Raw genomic sequence first — 17085 nt, 5'->3', positions numbered from 1 at the left:
ACATCCATATTTCCATCTACATCCACATTTCCATCTATATTCACATCAGTGTTTTTTCGCTATTGTGAATTTATGAAAATAACCATAAACATCTCGAGTTAAATTTTTTTTACACTCAACTCATTTTATAAAATTGCATTTTCATATCAATCATATTTTTACTATTTCAATTCAAATAAAAGTTGAATCCATTATTTTATTTTATTTTTTTTTTCAAAGCAATTCGAGGTCGGGCAATTTTTTATTTTTCACGAGGACGATTATTATCATTATTGTTAAGCTTTTATCGATAACACCTACAAATACTCGGCGCTTTGTCTAATTATCTTTGCTTTTATCTGAACTGACCTTATGTATACCAATATATATATACCAATGTATATATATAGGCGTAGGAATTCAAGTCAATTCTCTAAAAGCTCGAGTTCGAGTTACAGTTTGAATTTCAAGAGCCAAGTGGGCGATGATCGTTATGATGCAAATGCTCTAATGGTCAAAGGTCACTCGTAGGCGACTGTCTAGAGAATTGTTTCCTCAAATACCATTACTGTAATTAGGATAATATTTTTCTCAGCAGCAGCTATATTTATATTTATTTTTTCATATTTTTTTTCTTTTAGTTCAGCTTTTTTGAAGGCATCATATGTGAATACCGCGCAGTCAGTCGAGTGTTTTATTGAATCGCGTTATAAATGCCGTGGGTGTTAGCGTTAAAAGTGCAATATTATATAAAGGTTGTAGGTCATTCGTCTTTGTGATATTTGTTTTCGAATTTATAAACGTGTAGAGGATTTAAATTAAAAATATGAAAAGCTTCAAATCATGTAGGATTTTATATTTTTGTTTAATTTTTCAATATTTTTATTTTTTTTTCTGCCATATGTTATACTATTCTAGCGCAAAACTGTTCTCGTGAATTATATCTTTATAACTCTGAACTAATAGAAGATATAATTTATTAAAGACAATTGAATAAATTATTTTAAAAATAAATATTTGGACAAAACTTTAACTGTAAAATTTTTAGTTATTTTTATATAGACGTAACGTTTTGTTCGGCTACCCTAGAAATATTAGAAAAAAATGAATTAAGTATTTTACAGTTTGAAAATTTGTGTTTATATTTTCAAGATTTTTTTCTTTCTTAAAACTTTACAAGCGTATAATAGTTTTTTTTATCAATCTACAGATATATTGTAAAAAATTGGCGGAGTGGACGTGGAGTAAATCCAGAGTAAATGCGGAGCGGATGACTGTTTATTTATTTGATCCCCTCGGAGTGAAATTCACTCTGAATTGGAGTTAATTTTAATATTAAAACTCCGAATCGGAGTGAATGCTGATTGATATAAAATCAAGATCACTCCGAAATCACTCAGCTGAAAAAACAAACTCCCCATTTACTCCGGATTGATTTTTTCCTCCATAGATTGATTTTTTTTTAAACTCCGGGACTCTGACGGAGTGAATTTGGATTGAAATGAAATCCATAATCACTTTGAATTCACTCCAGTTTTTTTACAGTGTAGACACGATTCAGACAAAAATTTTCGAAAAAATGTATAAAAATATTTTTCACGATTAAAAATAGATCTAGTCTGGAAGTGATAACGTAAAAAAACAATTTCAGATATTCTTTTACAAAAAAAAAGAATTTCAATATTTTCATACTTTGAAGCTTTGATATTTAAAATTTTCTTCGAAATACGTATTAATGGATCGTAAAAATATTCCGACAAATGTCAAAAATATGTATCTATATTTTTAAGGTTTTCTCACTTAAAATTGAAGTTTACAAACATGCAATTTTTTTTTCATTTATCTAAAAAGAAGTAGACGTGATTGAAAAAAAAAAATTCAAAAAAACTTCGAAAAATATTTTTTATTGCCAAAAGTAGATCCAGCCCGGAAGTAATAACTTTTGAGAAAAACAAAATTTTAAATATTTTTCTATAAAAAAAGTGAATCATTAAGAATCTTATACTTCAACCAAATGATGCTCAAAGTTTTTTCCAAACTTCGGATTTATTGTCCGTAAAAATATTTATACAAACTGTTAAAAAGAAAAATACTAAATTACAAATCTGGGATTAAATCAAAACATTTAGAGCAAAATATCCATCAATATAAATGTTATAAGAACATGCACGATAGTAAAATCGGCCGGACAGATTGATCCCTTTCTGGTTGCTGCGCGCCCGGCCAGCATCGACCGGTTTTCGCTCCATGTCTGCGTGAATACGCGGATGAGCGCTTGCGCATTTAACCATTTACTACTACAACTTATCGTGAACAGTATAATGTTTTATAAAATGCAGAGACATAATAGAAAGGGATAGCAACTACGTATATATTCATTCCTCTTCACCTTTTTTCATTCCATGATCCGACATTATTCGCCGATCGTTGCAAAATCTACAGTTGGATTCATCTGACATAGGAAAAAGGCTACTTGAGTCCACTACTTAGAGAATTTTCCAGCACATATGCTCTCAAACTAAAATACTATATTCATAAAAAAAAAAATCCTTGGCATCCTTGTCACTGTTTTTGGTTTAAAAATATAAAACTAACTTATTCAATAAATAAATATATATGTATCTAGGTAAACGTTTAATGTGTAAATAAATCGCTGGAGGCATTTGCTCTCATTTCCGTGGTATCTCGTTTATTGGTAACACAGTGGAACCTTGGAGACATGCCTCCAGCTATTAATATCTATAAATGGATGTTACTTGGATCCCGATGCGAGACGGAGACGATGTTTCAACGACACGAGACTATATATATAATATTATTACATATATATTGTATGCTGTATACAATACAAAGGAAGAAGAGTAGATGGGGCGTTGCTTCCTGGTCCACTCGGTGCCACCAACAGTCTCCGGGGCGTTCTCGACTCAGACGTTGCTTAATTAACGCGTCATCATTGATCAAGGGGAAACTTTAAGGGTTGTTCCGGCACCGAGTTTATAAAGACACCAGCTTTGTACTATTGTACATCGTAATTATTTCCATATAATTTGAATTTATAAATTTATCCACCGGATTTATTTTACATTTTTCTTAGAACTATACATTTATTTAATTGCGACTTCTTTACACACAATTACTATCGATCAGCTAAATTTAGTCAGTTATTTTAATTGTTAAATTACATTATTTAAATACAATATAGACTTTAAATAAAAATTCCTTAGTTATTTTAAATCATTAGTTTAATTGCGAGATTACTCATAATTTTTTCATGTTTACATAAATTTTTTATCAATCAATTTTCCGTTTTTATTTATTTAAAACTTCAGTTTATCGGGTTCAAAGGATACTTATTTTTAATCAGCGTATAATTGATTTCAACATTCTGATTGCGACAAATTTTGATTTAAATAATAAAGGAAAATTTAATTAATTCAGTGTCCTGATTTCGTTAATTAACATTCAAGCAACCGTAGAAACTAAATACATTAAAGGAAATGTCAGTAAATGGTCGCGGCTTAGAGAATTTCATTGGGAGCTCCAAGGCCATCGTGCGATTTCTATTGAATCGTATGCCCGTCCGATTAATCTATTGATATAAAAATATCACGATAGAGATTTTTTATTTTTCGACATTTCACTCAATATGAAACTGCTACCGGTGATTTCATACTGCCTACAAGATATCTGGCTTATACAACAATACACTCAACCATCTACCCCATCATCGAGGGATACCGATTGACAGACAGCTCTTGTCTACTCGATATCCAAGCAAAGCTACCCCATAGCCTACAGCCAGAGTCTATATAGCTCATAGCTCTTGATCCACCCTCGGTGAGATTTTTTACCTTCCATTCTATCCTCATCTATCATATATCGTATATCTATATTTCATTCGTTTGTCTTCTTTTTTTTTTTATTTTTCTTTCTTTTCTAATATATATGTATATATATTTGATAGAGCTTCTCTATTACTTAAGCAATAGCCCGATTCTAAGGCGATAAAGCGTGTCCGATTGAGAGAAGCCTCAGTCACGGAAAGAAGAACATCACCAAGTCCTTGGAGACTAGCACATTATACTACTTGTTCGATTTTTGTTAAAAAAAAAAAAAAGCTCAGCTTCTTCATCTTTTATTCGTTAAATTCATAGCTTTTGCTTGGTAGTATTAAATTTATGTGTGAATGTGAGTATAGTAGTAAGTATAAATGTGAGTCCCCGGCTTTTGGTCGTCTGCCTTCACGGCTTCCGTATCCATCTGACACGCACCATTGACCATGAATGCTGTCCAACCTTCCCTACCTCACGCTGAGACTCCCTTTGGCTTCTTCAAAAATCTAGTTATCTCGATCGCGTGTCGTCAGAAGGGTGAATTAGTGAGTTTTAATCCGGATAAAACGCCCATAACTTCATAGATACTGCATTTAATATGTCTTTATTTTTAAAATAATCACCAGCATATTTATTTATTTTTTTGGGGATAATTTGTAGTTAAAAATGTTTTTCTGCCATATAATATCAGATATATTGTCTACGGCCACAAATAAATTTTTCTAAAATATAATTATATTTGATAAAATGTATCATAAACTATCTGGTTACATAGGACAATATATGATGTATACACGAGGACATATGACCAATCATACAATTGATAATTATATCTGAACATATATCTGATGATGTCAAGGTATCAATAATTCTTATATCTGAACATATATATCACCATTGAGAAGTACTTTTTTGAAGTCATTTTTTATATATGAATTTATCTGAAGATTTTTTATGTGAATATATGTGATTAATGTTTATATTTGTCAATTTAGCAGAATTTGAAAGAGTAATTTTTGACCCATAGCTTTAACTGAAAATGCTTATAGTGACATAATAGATATATGATCAACTTTAGTATCTAATTATGAATAGGGACTTTTATAAGATACTATATGGTGAGTTCATTTATCTGATAATATCAAGGTATCAATAATTCTGGTGTATGAATATTAGGGTGATTCAAAAAACAAACAAATTTTTTTTTTCTTCCAAACAGGTTCAAAAGTTTCGTTTAGATAAAAAAAGACGCCTGTGAAAATTAGACCTCTTAATATTAATATTAACATTGTCCGCATTGCACTTTTCTATTTCCCATAAGAATAACATGGGAAAAATTTTTTTTATGTCTTCTGATTTTTATAAGTAGCTAACGATGCGTCATAGGAATAATTGGCAGGCATATTTTTGTAGGGAATTGAATGCTCTACAAAAAAAGATTCTTATCATTTTTTGCGGAATCTATTTGTTCAAAAGTTATTTGAGGCTGAAGTCGAATTCATATTAAATTTTGAGTTATTCTTACTTTTCCAGACAATTTTATTCCCTAGAAGTTATATCAAATAAAGTTTTTTCGAATTCCGCATTGTTTTCTAGTTATTTTCATTTTAATGTCATGCTCATAAAAAAAATAGTCTTCTGATCGAATTTAGGAGCTTGACATTAAAATAAAAAAATTTGGAAAATCCAAAAGTGCACGCCTCGAACGCTCATGTTATGTTTTTTTTTAAAAGTTAAATTTCGAATAAAATTGAATATCCCGCTCTTTTCCCATAGAAATTTCCATGGTAAATATACGGTAATAAAAGTAAAAAAAAAATAAATAAGGAGAACATTCCTAATGAAAAATGGCGGCAGTGTGTGTTTGTTTACATGTAAGATTGCCGGTTTTAACCGTAATGATTTATTTTTAAAAAAATGAGAAGGCCTACAGTAGTGATTTTCGAAAGGAACCTTCTTTGCTTATTTCTAAAAATTTTGAAAAAAAAATTAAGTAGTTTCGTCAAGTCGTTCTCGAGATATCCGTACCACGCCGTTTTTTTGAACCACAGACTAATGGACGTCCACGATAAATTTTTTTTAATGAACTTTTTGTTATATTAATACATATTAGACAAATTAAAAAAAGTATCAGGATTATTCATTAGTGTTTCAGCTTTATATTGATGTGTTTTTCATAATGTGTAAGAGTAATAGAAAAAAAATATATGCACTTTAATGAGTGGAAATCGTGTGACCTTGACAGGTCGGTTATACAGCACAACCTCTCCGCTTCGCTTCCGAGGCGTGCAATAACTAGAAAACAATGCGGAATTTGAAAAACTTTATTTGGTATAACTTCTAGGGAATAAAATTGTCTACAAAAAAGGTCCCATGATATTTTGTAATAGGTCTGATAGTTTCGCCGGAAAAGTAAGAATAACTCAAAATTTAATATGAATTCGACTTCAGCCTCAAATAACTTTTGAACAAATAGATTCCGCAAAAAATGATAAGAATCTTTTTTTGTAGAGCATTCAATTCCCTACAAAAATATGCCTGCCAATTATTCCTATGACGCATCGTTAGCTACTTATAAAAATCAGAAGACATAAAAAAAATTTTTCCCATGTTATTCTTATGGGAAATAGAAAAGTGCAATGCGGACAATGTTAATATTAATATTAAGAGGTCTAATTTTCACAGGCGTCTTTTTTTATCTAAACGAAACTTTTGAACCTGTTTGGAAGAAAAAAAAAAAATTTGTTTGTTTTTTGAATCACCCTGATGAATATATATGATTAATACTTTATATGACCATTGAGAAGTACTTTTTCAGTCATTTTTTATGTACGAATTTATCTGACAATTTTTTATGTGAACATATATGATTTATATTTTTCCGTGTATACGATCGTTTGTAAGGTAATTTTTTTACATATGAACTAAATGTGAGCAATTTCTATGTTAATATATAGAAAATTTTTGTATGTGACTTTGTATTAAAGATCATATATGACTATTATTTTTATATAGTTTTATAAAAAGATTTATTATATGAAAATATATAAAGAAATTCGATATTTCGGTTACATGACTAAATATCCGACAAAATATCCACGGCAAAAATATGACGAGTAAGTCATTAATCGTATTAATATTCAGCGTCAACACTTTAAAATCAAGTGTGTTACAAGTGTATTATTTTAATACACATTAAGTGTGTTCCACGTTTAAGGCCATAAGTAAAACTATAGTTTTTGGTAGTCACTTGAAACACATTTCACGGTGTGTTACACAGAAAAAATTTCTTGACTCACGAAAAATTTTGCATCATGAATTGAAGACAAAAATTTTCTTAGGACTAGAAAATAATTTCTCGATGCAAGAAATTTTTTTATTTTCAATTTATGATGCAATGAATTTTTCAGGGTTGCAATTCCGACTACACACTGCGTAATGTGCCCTCTTTTTAAATATATTATGTATGTGTAATAGAAATAAAATCTTTAATCAATATTTTTTCATGGATATTTTGTCTTAGATATTTAGTCCTGTCATCGATATATCGTCATTTATGAAGCATTTTTATGTCAGATAAGATCATTAATTTTTGTATGTGACGCTGTATTGAAGTGTCTAGATGATCATATATGACTCCCTAGCAGATCCGAATTACGGTAAATTACGGTCATTACTGTAATTTACGGTATCCGGTAGAATTACCGCAAATTACGGTAAAATGCCGTAAATTTACGGTAGAATACCGTATTTTGCCGTAGTTTACCGTAAATTACGGCAATTCTGCTGCATACCGTAATTCGGATCTGCTAGGACTATCTTTTGTATATGGTTTCATAAAAAAGTTTTATGTATGAAAATATATAAACATATTTGATATTTCGCCATTTATGATGAATTTTTATGTTAAATTATATAATTAATTTTTGTATATGATCATATATGATAACTTTTATGGTTGACCATACATCGTCGTATAAATTTTTTTTGCAATCAATAAATTTTAATAAATAAAATTTATAAAAAATGCAATACTTGGAACAATAAAAAATAATGTTTAGGAGAAAATTTAATTTAAAAAATGAAACTTACGGTAAATCTTCGACACCAAACACTGAGCCACTTGATGTCACGTATTTTCTTTCCTTGCGGCAGCCTCAGAATGACATTTGCGTTGTGATAGGCCTTCAGTACCTGTGGTTCCCTGCAACCGTGAGCCAACAGAATTAAATTGAATAGTTTTTATCTTTCTTTGTTCAGTATTTTCTCCCTCGTTTCTTTTCTTCCTTCTCTCGCTACCGCTAATACTAATAATACTTTCACTTTATTTTTATTTATTTCTACGAAAGATTAAGATGAAAAAGAATAGAGTCGGCTCGAGAAAAGCAAACGGTTATTTTCCACAAAATGAAAATTGTCGAGTAGCTCAAAGGTCTCGAGAATGTTTACTAAAGGAACGGGAAATAGAGATGAGTTCAGTAGCTAGAGATGGAAATCGATTTACTTTATAAATATCAACGCAATAATTTTTCCAATTATTTAAATTAATATTTGTTCAAATTTTTATAATAATAATAAGTAATAATTCAAAAGTATTTACATACCTGCCAGTGTAATCTTCTGGATAAGGAACAATTTCACCCATTGGACTGGGTGCCGTCGTATTTCCGACCCAGAAAAATACATCAGGTGCCGTTCCATCATACGAAAACCCCTTTATGAATATCGTTGACTCATCAATTACATATACCATCCCTTTTATACTGTGCGCATATGATTTTAATTTTCCTATCTCTACTCCATAATAATTGTGTCCTTTCTTCCTCGCACATGAACCTGAAACATCATTTATTTTTGGTAATATTAGTACTCAAATTTATTTATTTGTTTTTTATTTTTTTTTTTTTTTGTAATTACTTCCGAGCATGAGAATTAATTAACAGTTCTTGAAAAAAAAAAAGAAAAAAGAATATTAGCATATTTAGTCATGTTTTTACGAACAATAAACCAGTATATTCATCTTGAGACTAGACTGACATGAATGCAAATCCTACCATGTCATAACCATTACAACCCTCATCCATCCATTATGTTTTATAGTCGATGCATCGCTACCTTTAGACAAAACATTCAGATGAGATGTAATACCACTAAGAGAGTAACATGTGTGTACAAGACATTTCATTTCTCTCTTTCACTTTTTACTTTTTGTACATTTTCCTTTTTGGAATACGTTTAATTTAATAATTAGAGAAAAATCCTGTTTTAAAAATACACTGCGAAAAATTGGGAGTGATTACGAATTATATTTAAATCCGAATTCACTCGGAGTTATGGAGTGAGAAAAAATTACGCTGCATACGGAGTAAAGGGGGAGGTTTTTTTTTAGCGGAGTGATTTTGGAGTGGTCTGGATTTTATCTAAATCTGCATTCACTTCGATTCGGAGTTTCAACATTAAAAATAAACTTCCCTTATGAGTGAATTTCATTCTGAGGGGGTTAAATAAATACACAGTCATCCACTCTGCGTTTACTCCGAATTTAATCCGCGTTCACTTCACAAATTTTTTTACAGTGCGCGAATTCAATCCGGTGTAAATTCGAAGTAAATGCGGAGCGGATGACTGTGTGTTCATTTAATCCCTTTGGAGTAAAATTCACTCGGAAGGGGAGTTTATTTTGATATTGAAACTCCGACTCGAAGTGAATTCGGATTTAAATAAAATCCATAATCACTCCAAATTCACTCCCGATTTTCCACAGTGTATTGTATGAAATCACCATCTTGAAAAACTACTTGAAATAGCCGGGATTAATTTCTGTAAAAAATTTGTTTTCGAAATTATTTTTTTCGACGCTCTTACTCTCAAAAATTTCTATAATAATTTAACGACAAAATGTGAGAAACTAAAAACGGTTACTTGTGTCATAAAATAACGACTGAATTGTCATAAAATTATCATACGTCAATGTAATCAATAAATTTTGAATCTCGACAATTTCATCATAAATTAATAATAGAATTTATTAATTGAAGCTTACAGTCGTATATCATTGTAAGCTCATCAATTGTCAAATTGATTGGATAGAGTACGGGATAAAAAAATCAAATTCGATCCTGACGAGGTGAAATGACGTCATTATTTAATGCAGTGAGCAGAAATGAGGCATCTTTTCATCTCTAAAGATGAAAAAGTATTTGTTCAACTTTCCCTAATTCAAAATAATTTATTGCTAAAATTATTTGAATATTTTAAACAAAGAATTTCATGTGTGAAAAAAATAGATCGACTTTCTCATAAATTATTTATTGTTAAAATTAAAAATAAAAAATTTGTCCAATAATAAATATTTGAAATGATCAGTAGAAAAAAATGCGATGACTTCCTCCGTTGAAAAAAATTTTTATATAAGTTTCCGTGATGTTTATGTATAGATGTATGTGGATAAAGGGCGTAAAATGAAAATGTAAAAAGGGATGATGATAATAAAAATGGACACGCGCCACATACAATCCCCGAGGGCTGTATTATATTCACGTAGCAGTTTGTAATAGGGGAGAAATTTGAGAGGCGAAACCTACTATACTCTTTTGTCCCGTCCATTTTATAATTTATATTGACTAATGACATTTTTAGGTGCTAATGGATCGTTAATAACCCCACGCAAATGCCTCAATATTTTTAGCGTTTAATCAAAGCTCAAAGACTCCATGAAATACTGATTAAACCAAGTAAAGACTTTTCTTTTTTTTTTTTTTTCTATTCCATTCTATTCGACTAGAGGGTGAGTAAAATTTTCGAGTCAAGACTTTTGGACATTAACGAGACTAACCGAATTCATTTGTGAAGGTCTCTTTGGTATCTCTTTTATTTTATGTACAGTAAAAAGACTCGGATGAGTGAGATAAAAAGAAAGCTGAAGGAAAAATAAGAGTAAGGGTGGCACGTTGATTTTAATCAAGATATGGCCAGCGACGACTAGAGGCCAGATCGAGCTTATCGATTTTCTCAAAGTGCCCATGACAAACTTTTAAGCAGCTTTTATTTTTTGCACTTAAATTTAAATCTTTAGCATTTCGCTTAAATAATTAAATTTCTTTTTAAATACAATTTTAATTATTTAACTGGCGTTTATTTTCGGACAAGATATAAAAGAACAGATAGAAAATAAAAGGTTGGATTTAAGACTTGTGTTTCTTAAGAACAACTTCCGAGTCGTTGGACATCATATCCGGTTATACACTCATAGTACTTGTTATATATATGTATATAAATATATATACCTTATGCCTTGGAATTCTATCCTCGAGTATATAATACAAAGCAAAACTCTTATAGATCGGATTACAAGATTTGAGAGACTTGTAATCCGTAGAAAAAGCTTCTAACATCCCTCTCAACTTGACATTTTTATTTTGCTTTAAAAAATACTCGTTTAACAATACGTAATCTTATTAGCGTTCTTCGTTTCATATTTTGTTATTTAACTTGTTTTTTTTTTTGCCTGATTCTGCATTCACCCCTGGTCTTAGTTTCAACTTATTCAGAAGCCGTGAGCTGCGTAATTAAATAATTTATTTCATTGTCGGTTTTGAATTGATGTAATAAAATGAAACTATTTAGCTGGATGCTGAGTAAACAAAATTCATTTAGGGAAAAAAAGTTAGTGAACAAAGGCGGGGTTTTAGTTTCTAGAAGGCGGTATAGTGTTTTTATTTTATGGTTTAAAGTTTTCTAGTGAAAGCATAAACACATGAAACAGACCTGGGAAATGTTTTTTCTATTCGAGTTTGACTCGAAAATTTTTATAAATATTTTTAAAAAACTCTATTTTTACATATTATTTGTTATGTTTACAAAAATATATCATAGATGTTGTAATATCAAGGGTACACTTTAAATGCTCATTTGAAAAAATATGAGTTAAAGGTGTTATAATTAGAAAAAAAAAATTTTTTATTTAATTCAATTAAAATTTACGCTGTAAAAAATTTTTGGGGTCGGTGTGAAAATTACACCAAATCGTGTTAAATCTAGGTGGTATTTAATATCTAAATAAAATTCGTATACTTATTGTTTAAGTAATTAAAAATGTTTAATGATCATTTGTTGCTCATTAATTAAAATTATAACGAGTAACACGGAATGGTGTAAGAAGTAGATTACACCATGTTAAAATTCCACGGACTTATGTTACGAGTTGTGCATAAATACAAAAAACGCAAGTACAGAAACTAACTGATGTCTAAGAAAAAACAATTATTATTGGTCGCTTTTTCTTAAAATGTGACATAGGATTATAGAACTTAAAAACAGTATCAGGTTCGTTTATTAGAGTGTCTTCTTGAACTTAGTGCACTTTTCATAGCATTCAGGCGAGTTATTAACCTGGTGAAAGTTATTTAAGATGAGTACATCGCATATTCTTGAGAAAGGGAAAATAGAGCACACCCGATCGCTTAGCGTTTGAGGTGTGTAATATACAAAACTTAGTAAATATTTATGTAAATAAAGGTATTACGAAAGAGACTAGAGTAGTTTTTATATCTTCAAAATACACTTTTATTATTTTGAATTAATAATTACAATAACTACAGTATGCAAAAATAAATGCGCGAAAATCAAGCGACTGGTGATGTGATAGTCAATTTTTCGGCATAATTTTCACTGATGAAATGCATGTATTTTGACGAAATCAGTTTAAATGCCAAAAAATCCTCCGTAACCTGGTTGACTCTTATAGAATATTCCAAGCCTACCAAGAGGTACTGGCGGCGATGTAATAAGCGGTTGTGAATCCAAAAACGGTATAATTGCATTGTTGCCATACGTCTGTGACCTCAACGCCTGATGATATGATCACGTAAATTTATAAATTCCCTAAAGTAAATAAATAGTTTAAAAATATAGTTAACAATTATAAAAAAATATTTTAGTATTTATGTCATCACACAAATTAGTTATTCCTCACCTCGGCTGGGTATTTTCGGGATAAATAAATCGAGCTCGAGATTGGATTGATATTTTATTATCACTATCGTACATGTCTGATTCATATACCACTAACGATATATGATTATCACCGAGTCTATCAAATTTAACTCCTGTAACAAAACTTCCGTCTTTTACTACAATATCATCGATATTAAATTCTCTTAATTCTGAGTTGAGTACAATATACTCTCTTAAAATGAACCAGTGAAATTTCACTGATTTTCCAGTGAAATCCACTGATTCTCCAGTGAAATCCACTGGTTCAACCAGTGAACCGAGCGTTCACTGGTTTAACCAGTGAAATTCACTGATTCAACCAGTGGACTAAGATGATCGCTTGGCTCACTGGTTAAACCAGTGAAACGCCGGTGTACTACATAAATATAAACACAATAGGTTAGATTAATTTTATTTTATTATAAACGTTTATTTATAAACAAAGTGAAGTCAAACAAAAAGAGTCTTAATAACAATTATGTTTAATTAAAAATTATTTTGTAATAAAATAAATAAAATCTATTAGGATTTATAAAAATTGAATTTGTTTCTATTTTCAATGGGCTTTTTATATTGTTCAATTTTAAAATTATGTCATTCATTTTTGAGGTTAGCTCCAAGCTATTGAAATTACTCCAAAGTTATTTATTTTTAAACTCTGTAAAAATTGTGTCATATAATTATTATTGTTATATAAAAGTTAGTTAAAATATTACATGAAGATAATCAATAAATATTACTTATTTATTGACATAATAAAACACTTAAATATACTCATGTACAGAATGCTGCTGTACCCGCGCGCTTACATATTTTTAGTTCACCGGTTGAAACCAGTGAGCGCGACGTTCACTGATTCAACCAGTGAAATTCACTGGTTCAACCAGTGAACTTTTAGTCACTGGTTAAACCAGTGAACTTCACTGGTTGAATCAGTGGAATTTCACTGGTTCATTTTAAGAGAGTAGTTTGGATGATTTTTTCTGGTATATTTTCTGTCATAAATATTCCATCTTACGATATTAGGGTCAACTTGACCGTTGACCAAAATGCCGCATTGAATTTCAATATGGATTATACCATCTTGTACATGGAATCACACACCCGTCACAACTCTGATAACGAACAAAATAAAAAAAAAAATATAATTAAACAGTACTGACAAAAAATGATAATAATGATATAGCTTTATATTACTCGGGTTTTCTGCTGTCACACATTAGAGGTAATAAACTCAATTTACGAACACTCAAAAGAGGATCAGAATTATAATCGCAGTCACAATATCTGTCCAAAGTTGGAGCGTAACCTTGTCTACAAATTTGTAACAGAGTTAACTCTACTCAAATTTCTATTATCATTTTCATTAAACTCTGAATAATTTCTATTTTTACATGTAATATAACGAGAAGGGTCAATAACCTAAAATTAAATTCATATATTTTATGAAGTAGATACAATGTATAATTATGCAGACACTGATAGAAGAATTTATTAAATATTAATAAATTCATTTGTTTGGATGCAATATTTTCATTTATTAAATACCAATAAATATTTGATAACATTTAATAAATATTTCTTTGGAATAAAAGTACATTTATGAACAGTTAATAAATATTTATTAATAGTTAATAAATTGTTTTTAATATATGATTTATTAACTATTAATAAATATTTATTAAATCATCTCATGTTAAAAAATCATTCATTAATAGTTAATAATGAATTTTATTTTGATAAGCCCTGACTTTTATACCCGCAATTTGAAAACGGTGATAAAAACTTGTTTTTTGAGCACTATTGTATGAGAAAGTTTTATCCTGGTATTGACATGTTATAATTTCAATGTAACCAAGTATATAAAAATAGTATGATAACTTAATCATTGTCGAAACTTTGATTAATCACTCAATAAAAAATTTTTGTTTTTCTCTTCGGTTATCATTCGAATAGGTCATGTGTCAGATATTTCCGAATACTTTGTTTAGCTCCAATTCAACTTTTTTAACGGATTGTGTATCCGCACGGAGAGAATTTTATGGTAAAAGTTATCATCGAGTTATAGTACAATTTTTAAATTAAATTTTATGATAGAAAATATCATTTGAATTATTAAATAAACAATCTGAATTGTAGTGTCTACCAACAATATGGTAAAATTTATAATTATTTATGATAACCAGAAATTATAACTATTATTATCTTAAATAGCACCGGCACACAAAAAAAAAAAAGTTCTCTGTACTTTTGACGGGACCGATATATTCCCATGTATTTTGACCCGCTGAATCCGAATCCGAGGTCCGTTTAACCCCTACACCCTCAGATTTTTAGAAAACTTTAAAAAACCTCAAAAATACACAAAAATCGACCGTTTTTTAAATTTATAAATTTTTTTAACCCTAACTAAGCATCGTTTTTATGTATTTCGGTCCTCCACATACTAACCTGAAGTTTATTTAAAACATTGGCCATTTAAAGTCTGAGTAAATTCCAAAAAACCCCAAAAAATTGCAAAAAAGCAAAGAAATCCTTAGTATTGTGATGAAAAAAATTTTATAGGGCTAAATAAATAATTATTTTCATGTATGTTTATCTGTCACATATAATTCTCGAACATCCATGGCTCAGACATCTCTAAAATTTTAAATAAATGGCAAAAATTCCCAAAAAATCGAAAAAAATAAAATTTGGTATAACAAAAATCAATTTTTAAATCGAAATAAATAAAAGAAATCATATTGTTCGATCTGTGATATATATATAAAAAATATTTTGGCCTAAAATATAAAAAAATTTTAATATGCTTCAAAAAATCTTTATCTAAACGTTATTTCAATATTAATTCGTTCTCCTCTTATATCTAACCCTTTTGTCCTCAAATGTCCTACATAAAGGGTTTCTCTTCCGTTTCCTCATTTCTTCAGGTAGATCTCTCTGTAGTGTCCAACAGTGATCTGCCATCATATTGACATCCCACTTACCTTTAGTTGAAGAGTTGATATACAACTATGATACTTTGGGTTGCTTAATGAATTCCAAATTGCACTATTTACATTCTCACCTTTCACACTTTCCTGAAAATCTCGGTGACTATAGTGAAGAGCAAGGTGAAAGATTCCATCAGGACATCAGTGTAATGGAAAAACGTTATCAAGGTACGTGGGATGTCAATATGATGGCAGATCATTGTTGGACACTACAGAGAGATCTACCTGAAGAAATGAGGAAACGAAAGAGAAACCCTTTATGTAGGACATTTGAGGACAAAAGGGTTAGATATAAGAGGAGAACGAATTAATATTGAAATAACGTTTAGATAAAGATTTTTTGAAGCATATTAAAATTTTTTTATATTTTAGGCCAAAATATTTTTTATATATATATCACAGATCGAACAATATGATTTCTTTTATTTATTTCGATTTAAAAATTGATTTTTGTTATACCAAATTTTATTTTTTTCGATTTTTTGGGAATTTTTGCCATTTATTTAAAATTTTAGAGATGTCTGAGCCATGGATGTTCGAGAATTATATGTGACAGATAAACATACATGAAAATAATTATTTATTTAGCCCTATAAAATTTTTTTCATCACAATACTAAGGATTTCTTTGCTTTTTTGCAATTTTTTGGGGTTTTTTGGAATTTACTCAGACTTTAAATGGCTAATGTTTTAAATAAACTTCAGGTTAGTATGTGGAGGACCGAAATACTTAAAAACGATGCTTAGTTAGGGTTAAAAAAATTTATAAATTTAAAAAACGGTCGATTTTTGTGTATTTTTGAGGTTTTTTAAAGTTTTCTAAAAATCTGAGGGTGTAGGGGTTAAACGGACCTCGGATTCGGATTCAGCGGGTCAAAATACATGGGAATATATTGGTCCCGTCAAAAGTACAGAGAACTTTTTTTTTTTTGTGTGCCGGTGTAGTTATTACTATTTTCAACATCGTAATTTTTAATAACTTGATGGTAATAGTTATCAGCCTAAATAATGATTACCATCTAAGCTAATAAAGATTTTAGTATCAGCGTTATAGTCTGACACTTGTCTATGTGTAATTTGTTTAACTGTGGAAGTGATTAATTTCACACACACACACACACACACACACACACACACACACACACACACACACACACACACACACACACGGGCGCGCACACACGCATATGCCCCCACACATGCGCACACATACCCACGCACAATTCAGTTTAAAAATTGTATTATAACTTGATGGTAACTTTTACCATAAAATTTACTCCGTGCACT

General features: G+C 29.9%; 1 protein-coding gene and 1 long non-coding RNA gene across 4 annotated transcripts in view; both read right to left on the bottom strand.

The window, feature by feature from the left end:
- LOC130677165 (protein Skeletor, isoforms B/C) overlaps positions 1 to 17085 on the bottom strand; it is a 92290-nt gene that overhangs the window by 12703 nt on the left and 62502 nt on the right. For all 3 annotated transcript variants that reach the window (XM_057483809.1, XM_057483808.1, XM_057483810.1), the window contains 2 exons: positions 8417 to 8648; positions 7905 to 8016 (listed from right to left, as the gene is read on the bottom strand). In XM_057483809.1, coding sequence (XP_057339792.1) covers positions 7905 to 8016; positions 8417 to 8648 — 344 coding nt within the window. The remainder of the gene's footprint in view (positions 1 to 7904; positions 8017 to 8416; positions 8649 to 17085) is intronic.
- On the bottom strand, positions 12452 to 13916 carry LOC130677173 (uncharacterized). Its single transcript, XR_008991548.1, has 3 exons — positions 13825 to 13916; positions 12787 to 12919; positions 12452 to 12695 (listed from the first exon to the last, which is right to left on the bottom strand). It is a non-coding gene; the product is annotated as an uncharacterized LOC130677173 (long non-coding RNA).

Source organism: Microplitis mediator, chromosome 11 (genome assembly GCF_029852145.1).
Source record: "Microplitis mediator isolate UGA2020A chromosome 11, iyMicMedi2.1, whole genome shotgun sequence".
Classification (NCBI taxonomy): Eukaryota; Metazoa; Arthropoda; class Insecta; order Hymenoptera; family Braconidae; genus Microplitis; species Microplitis mediator.
This window is presented reverse-complemented; position numbering and strand designations above follow the sequence as displayed.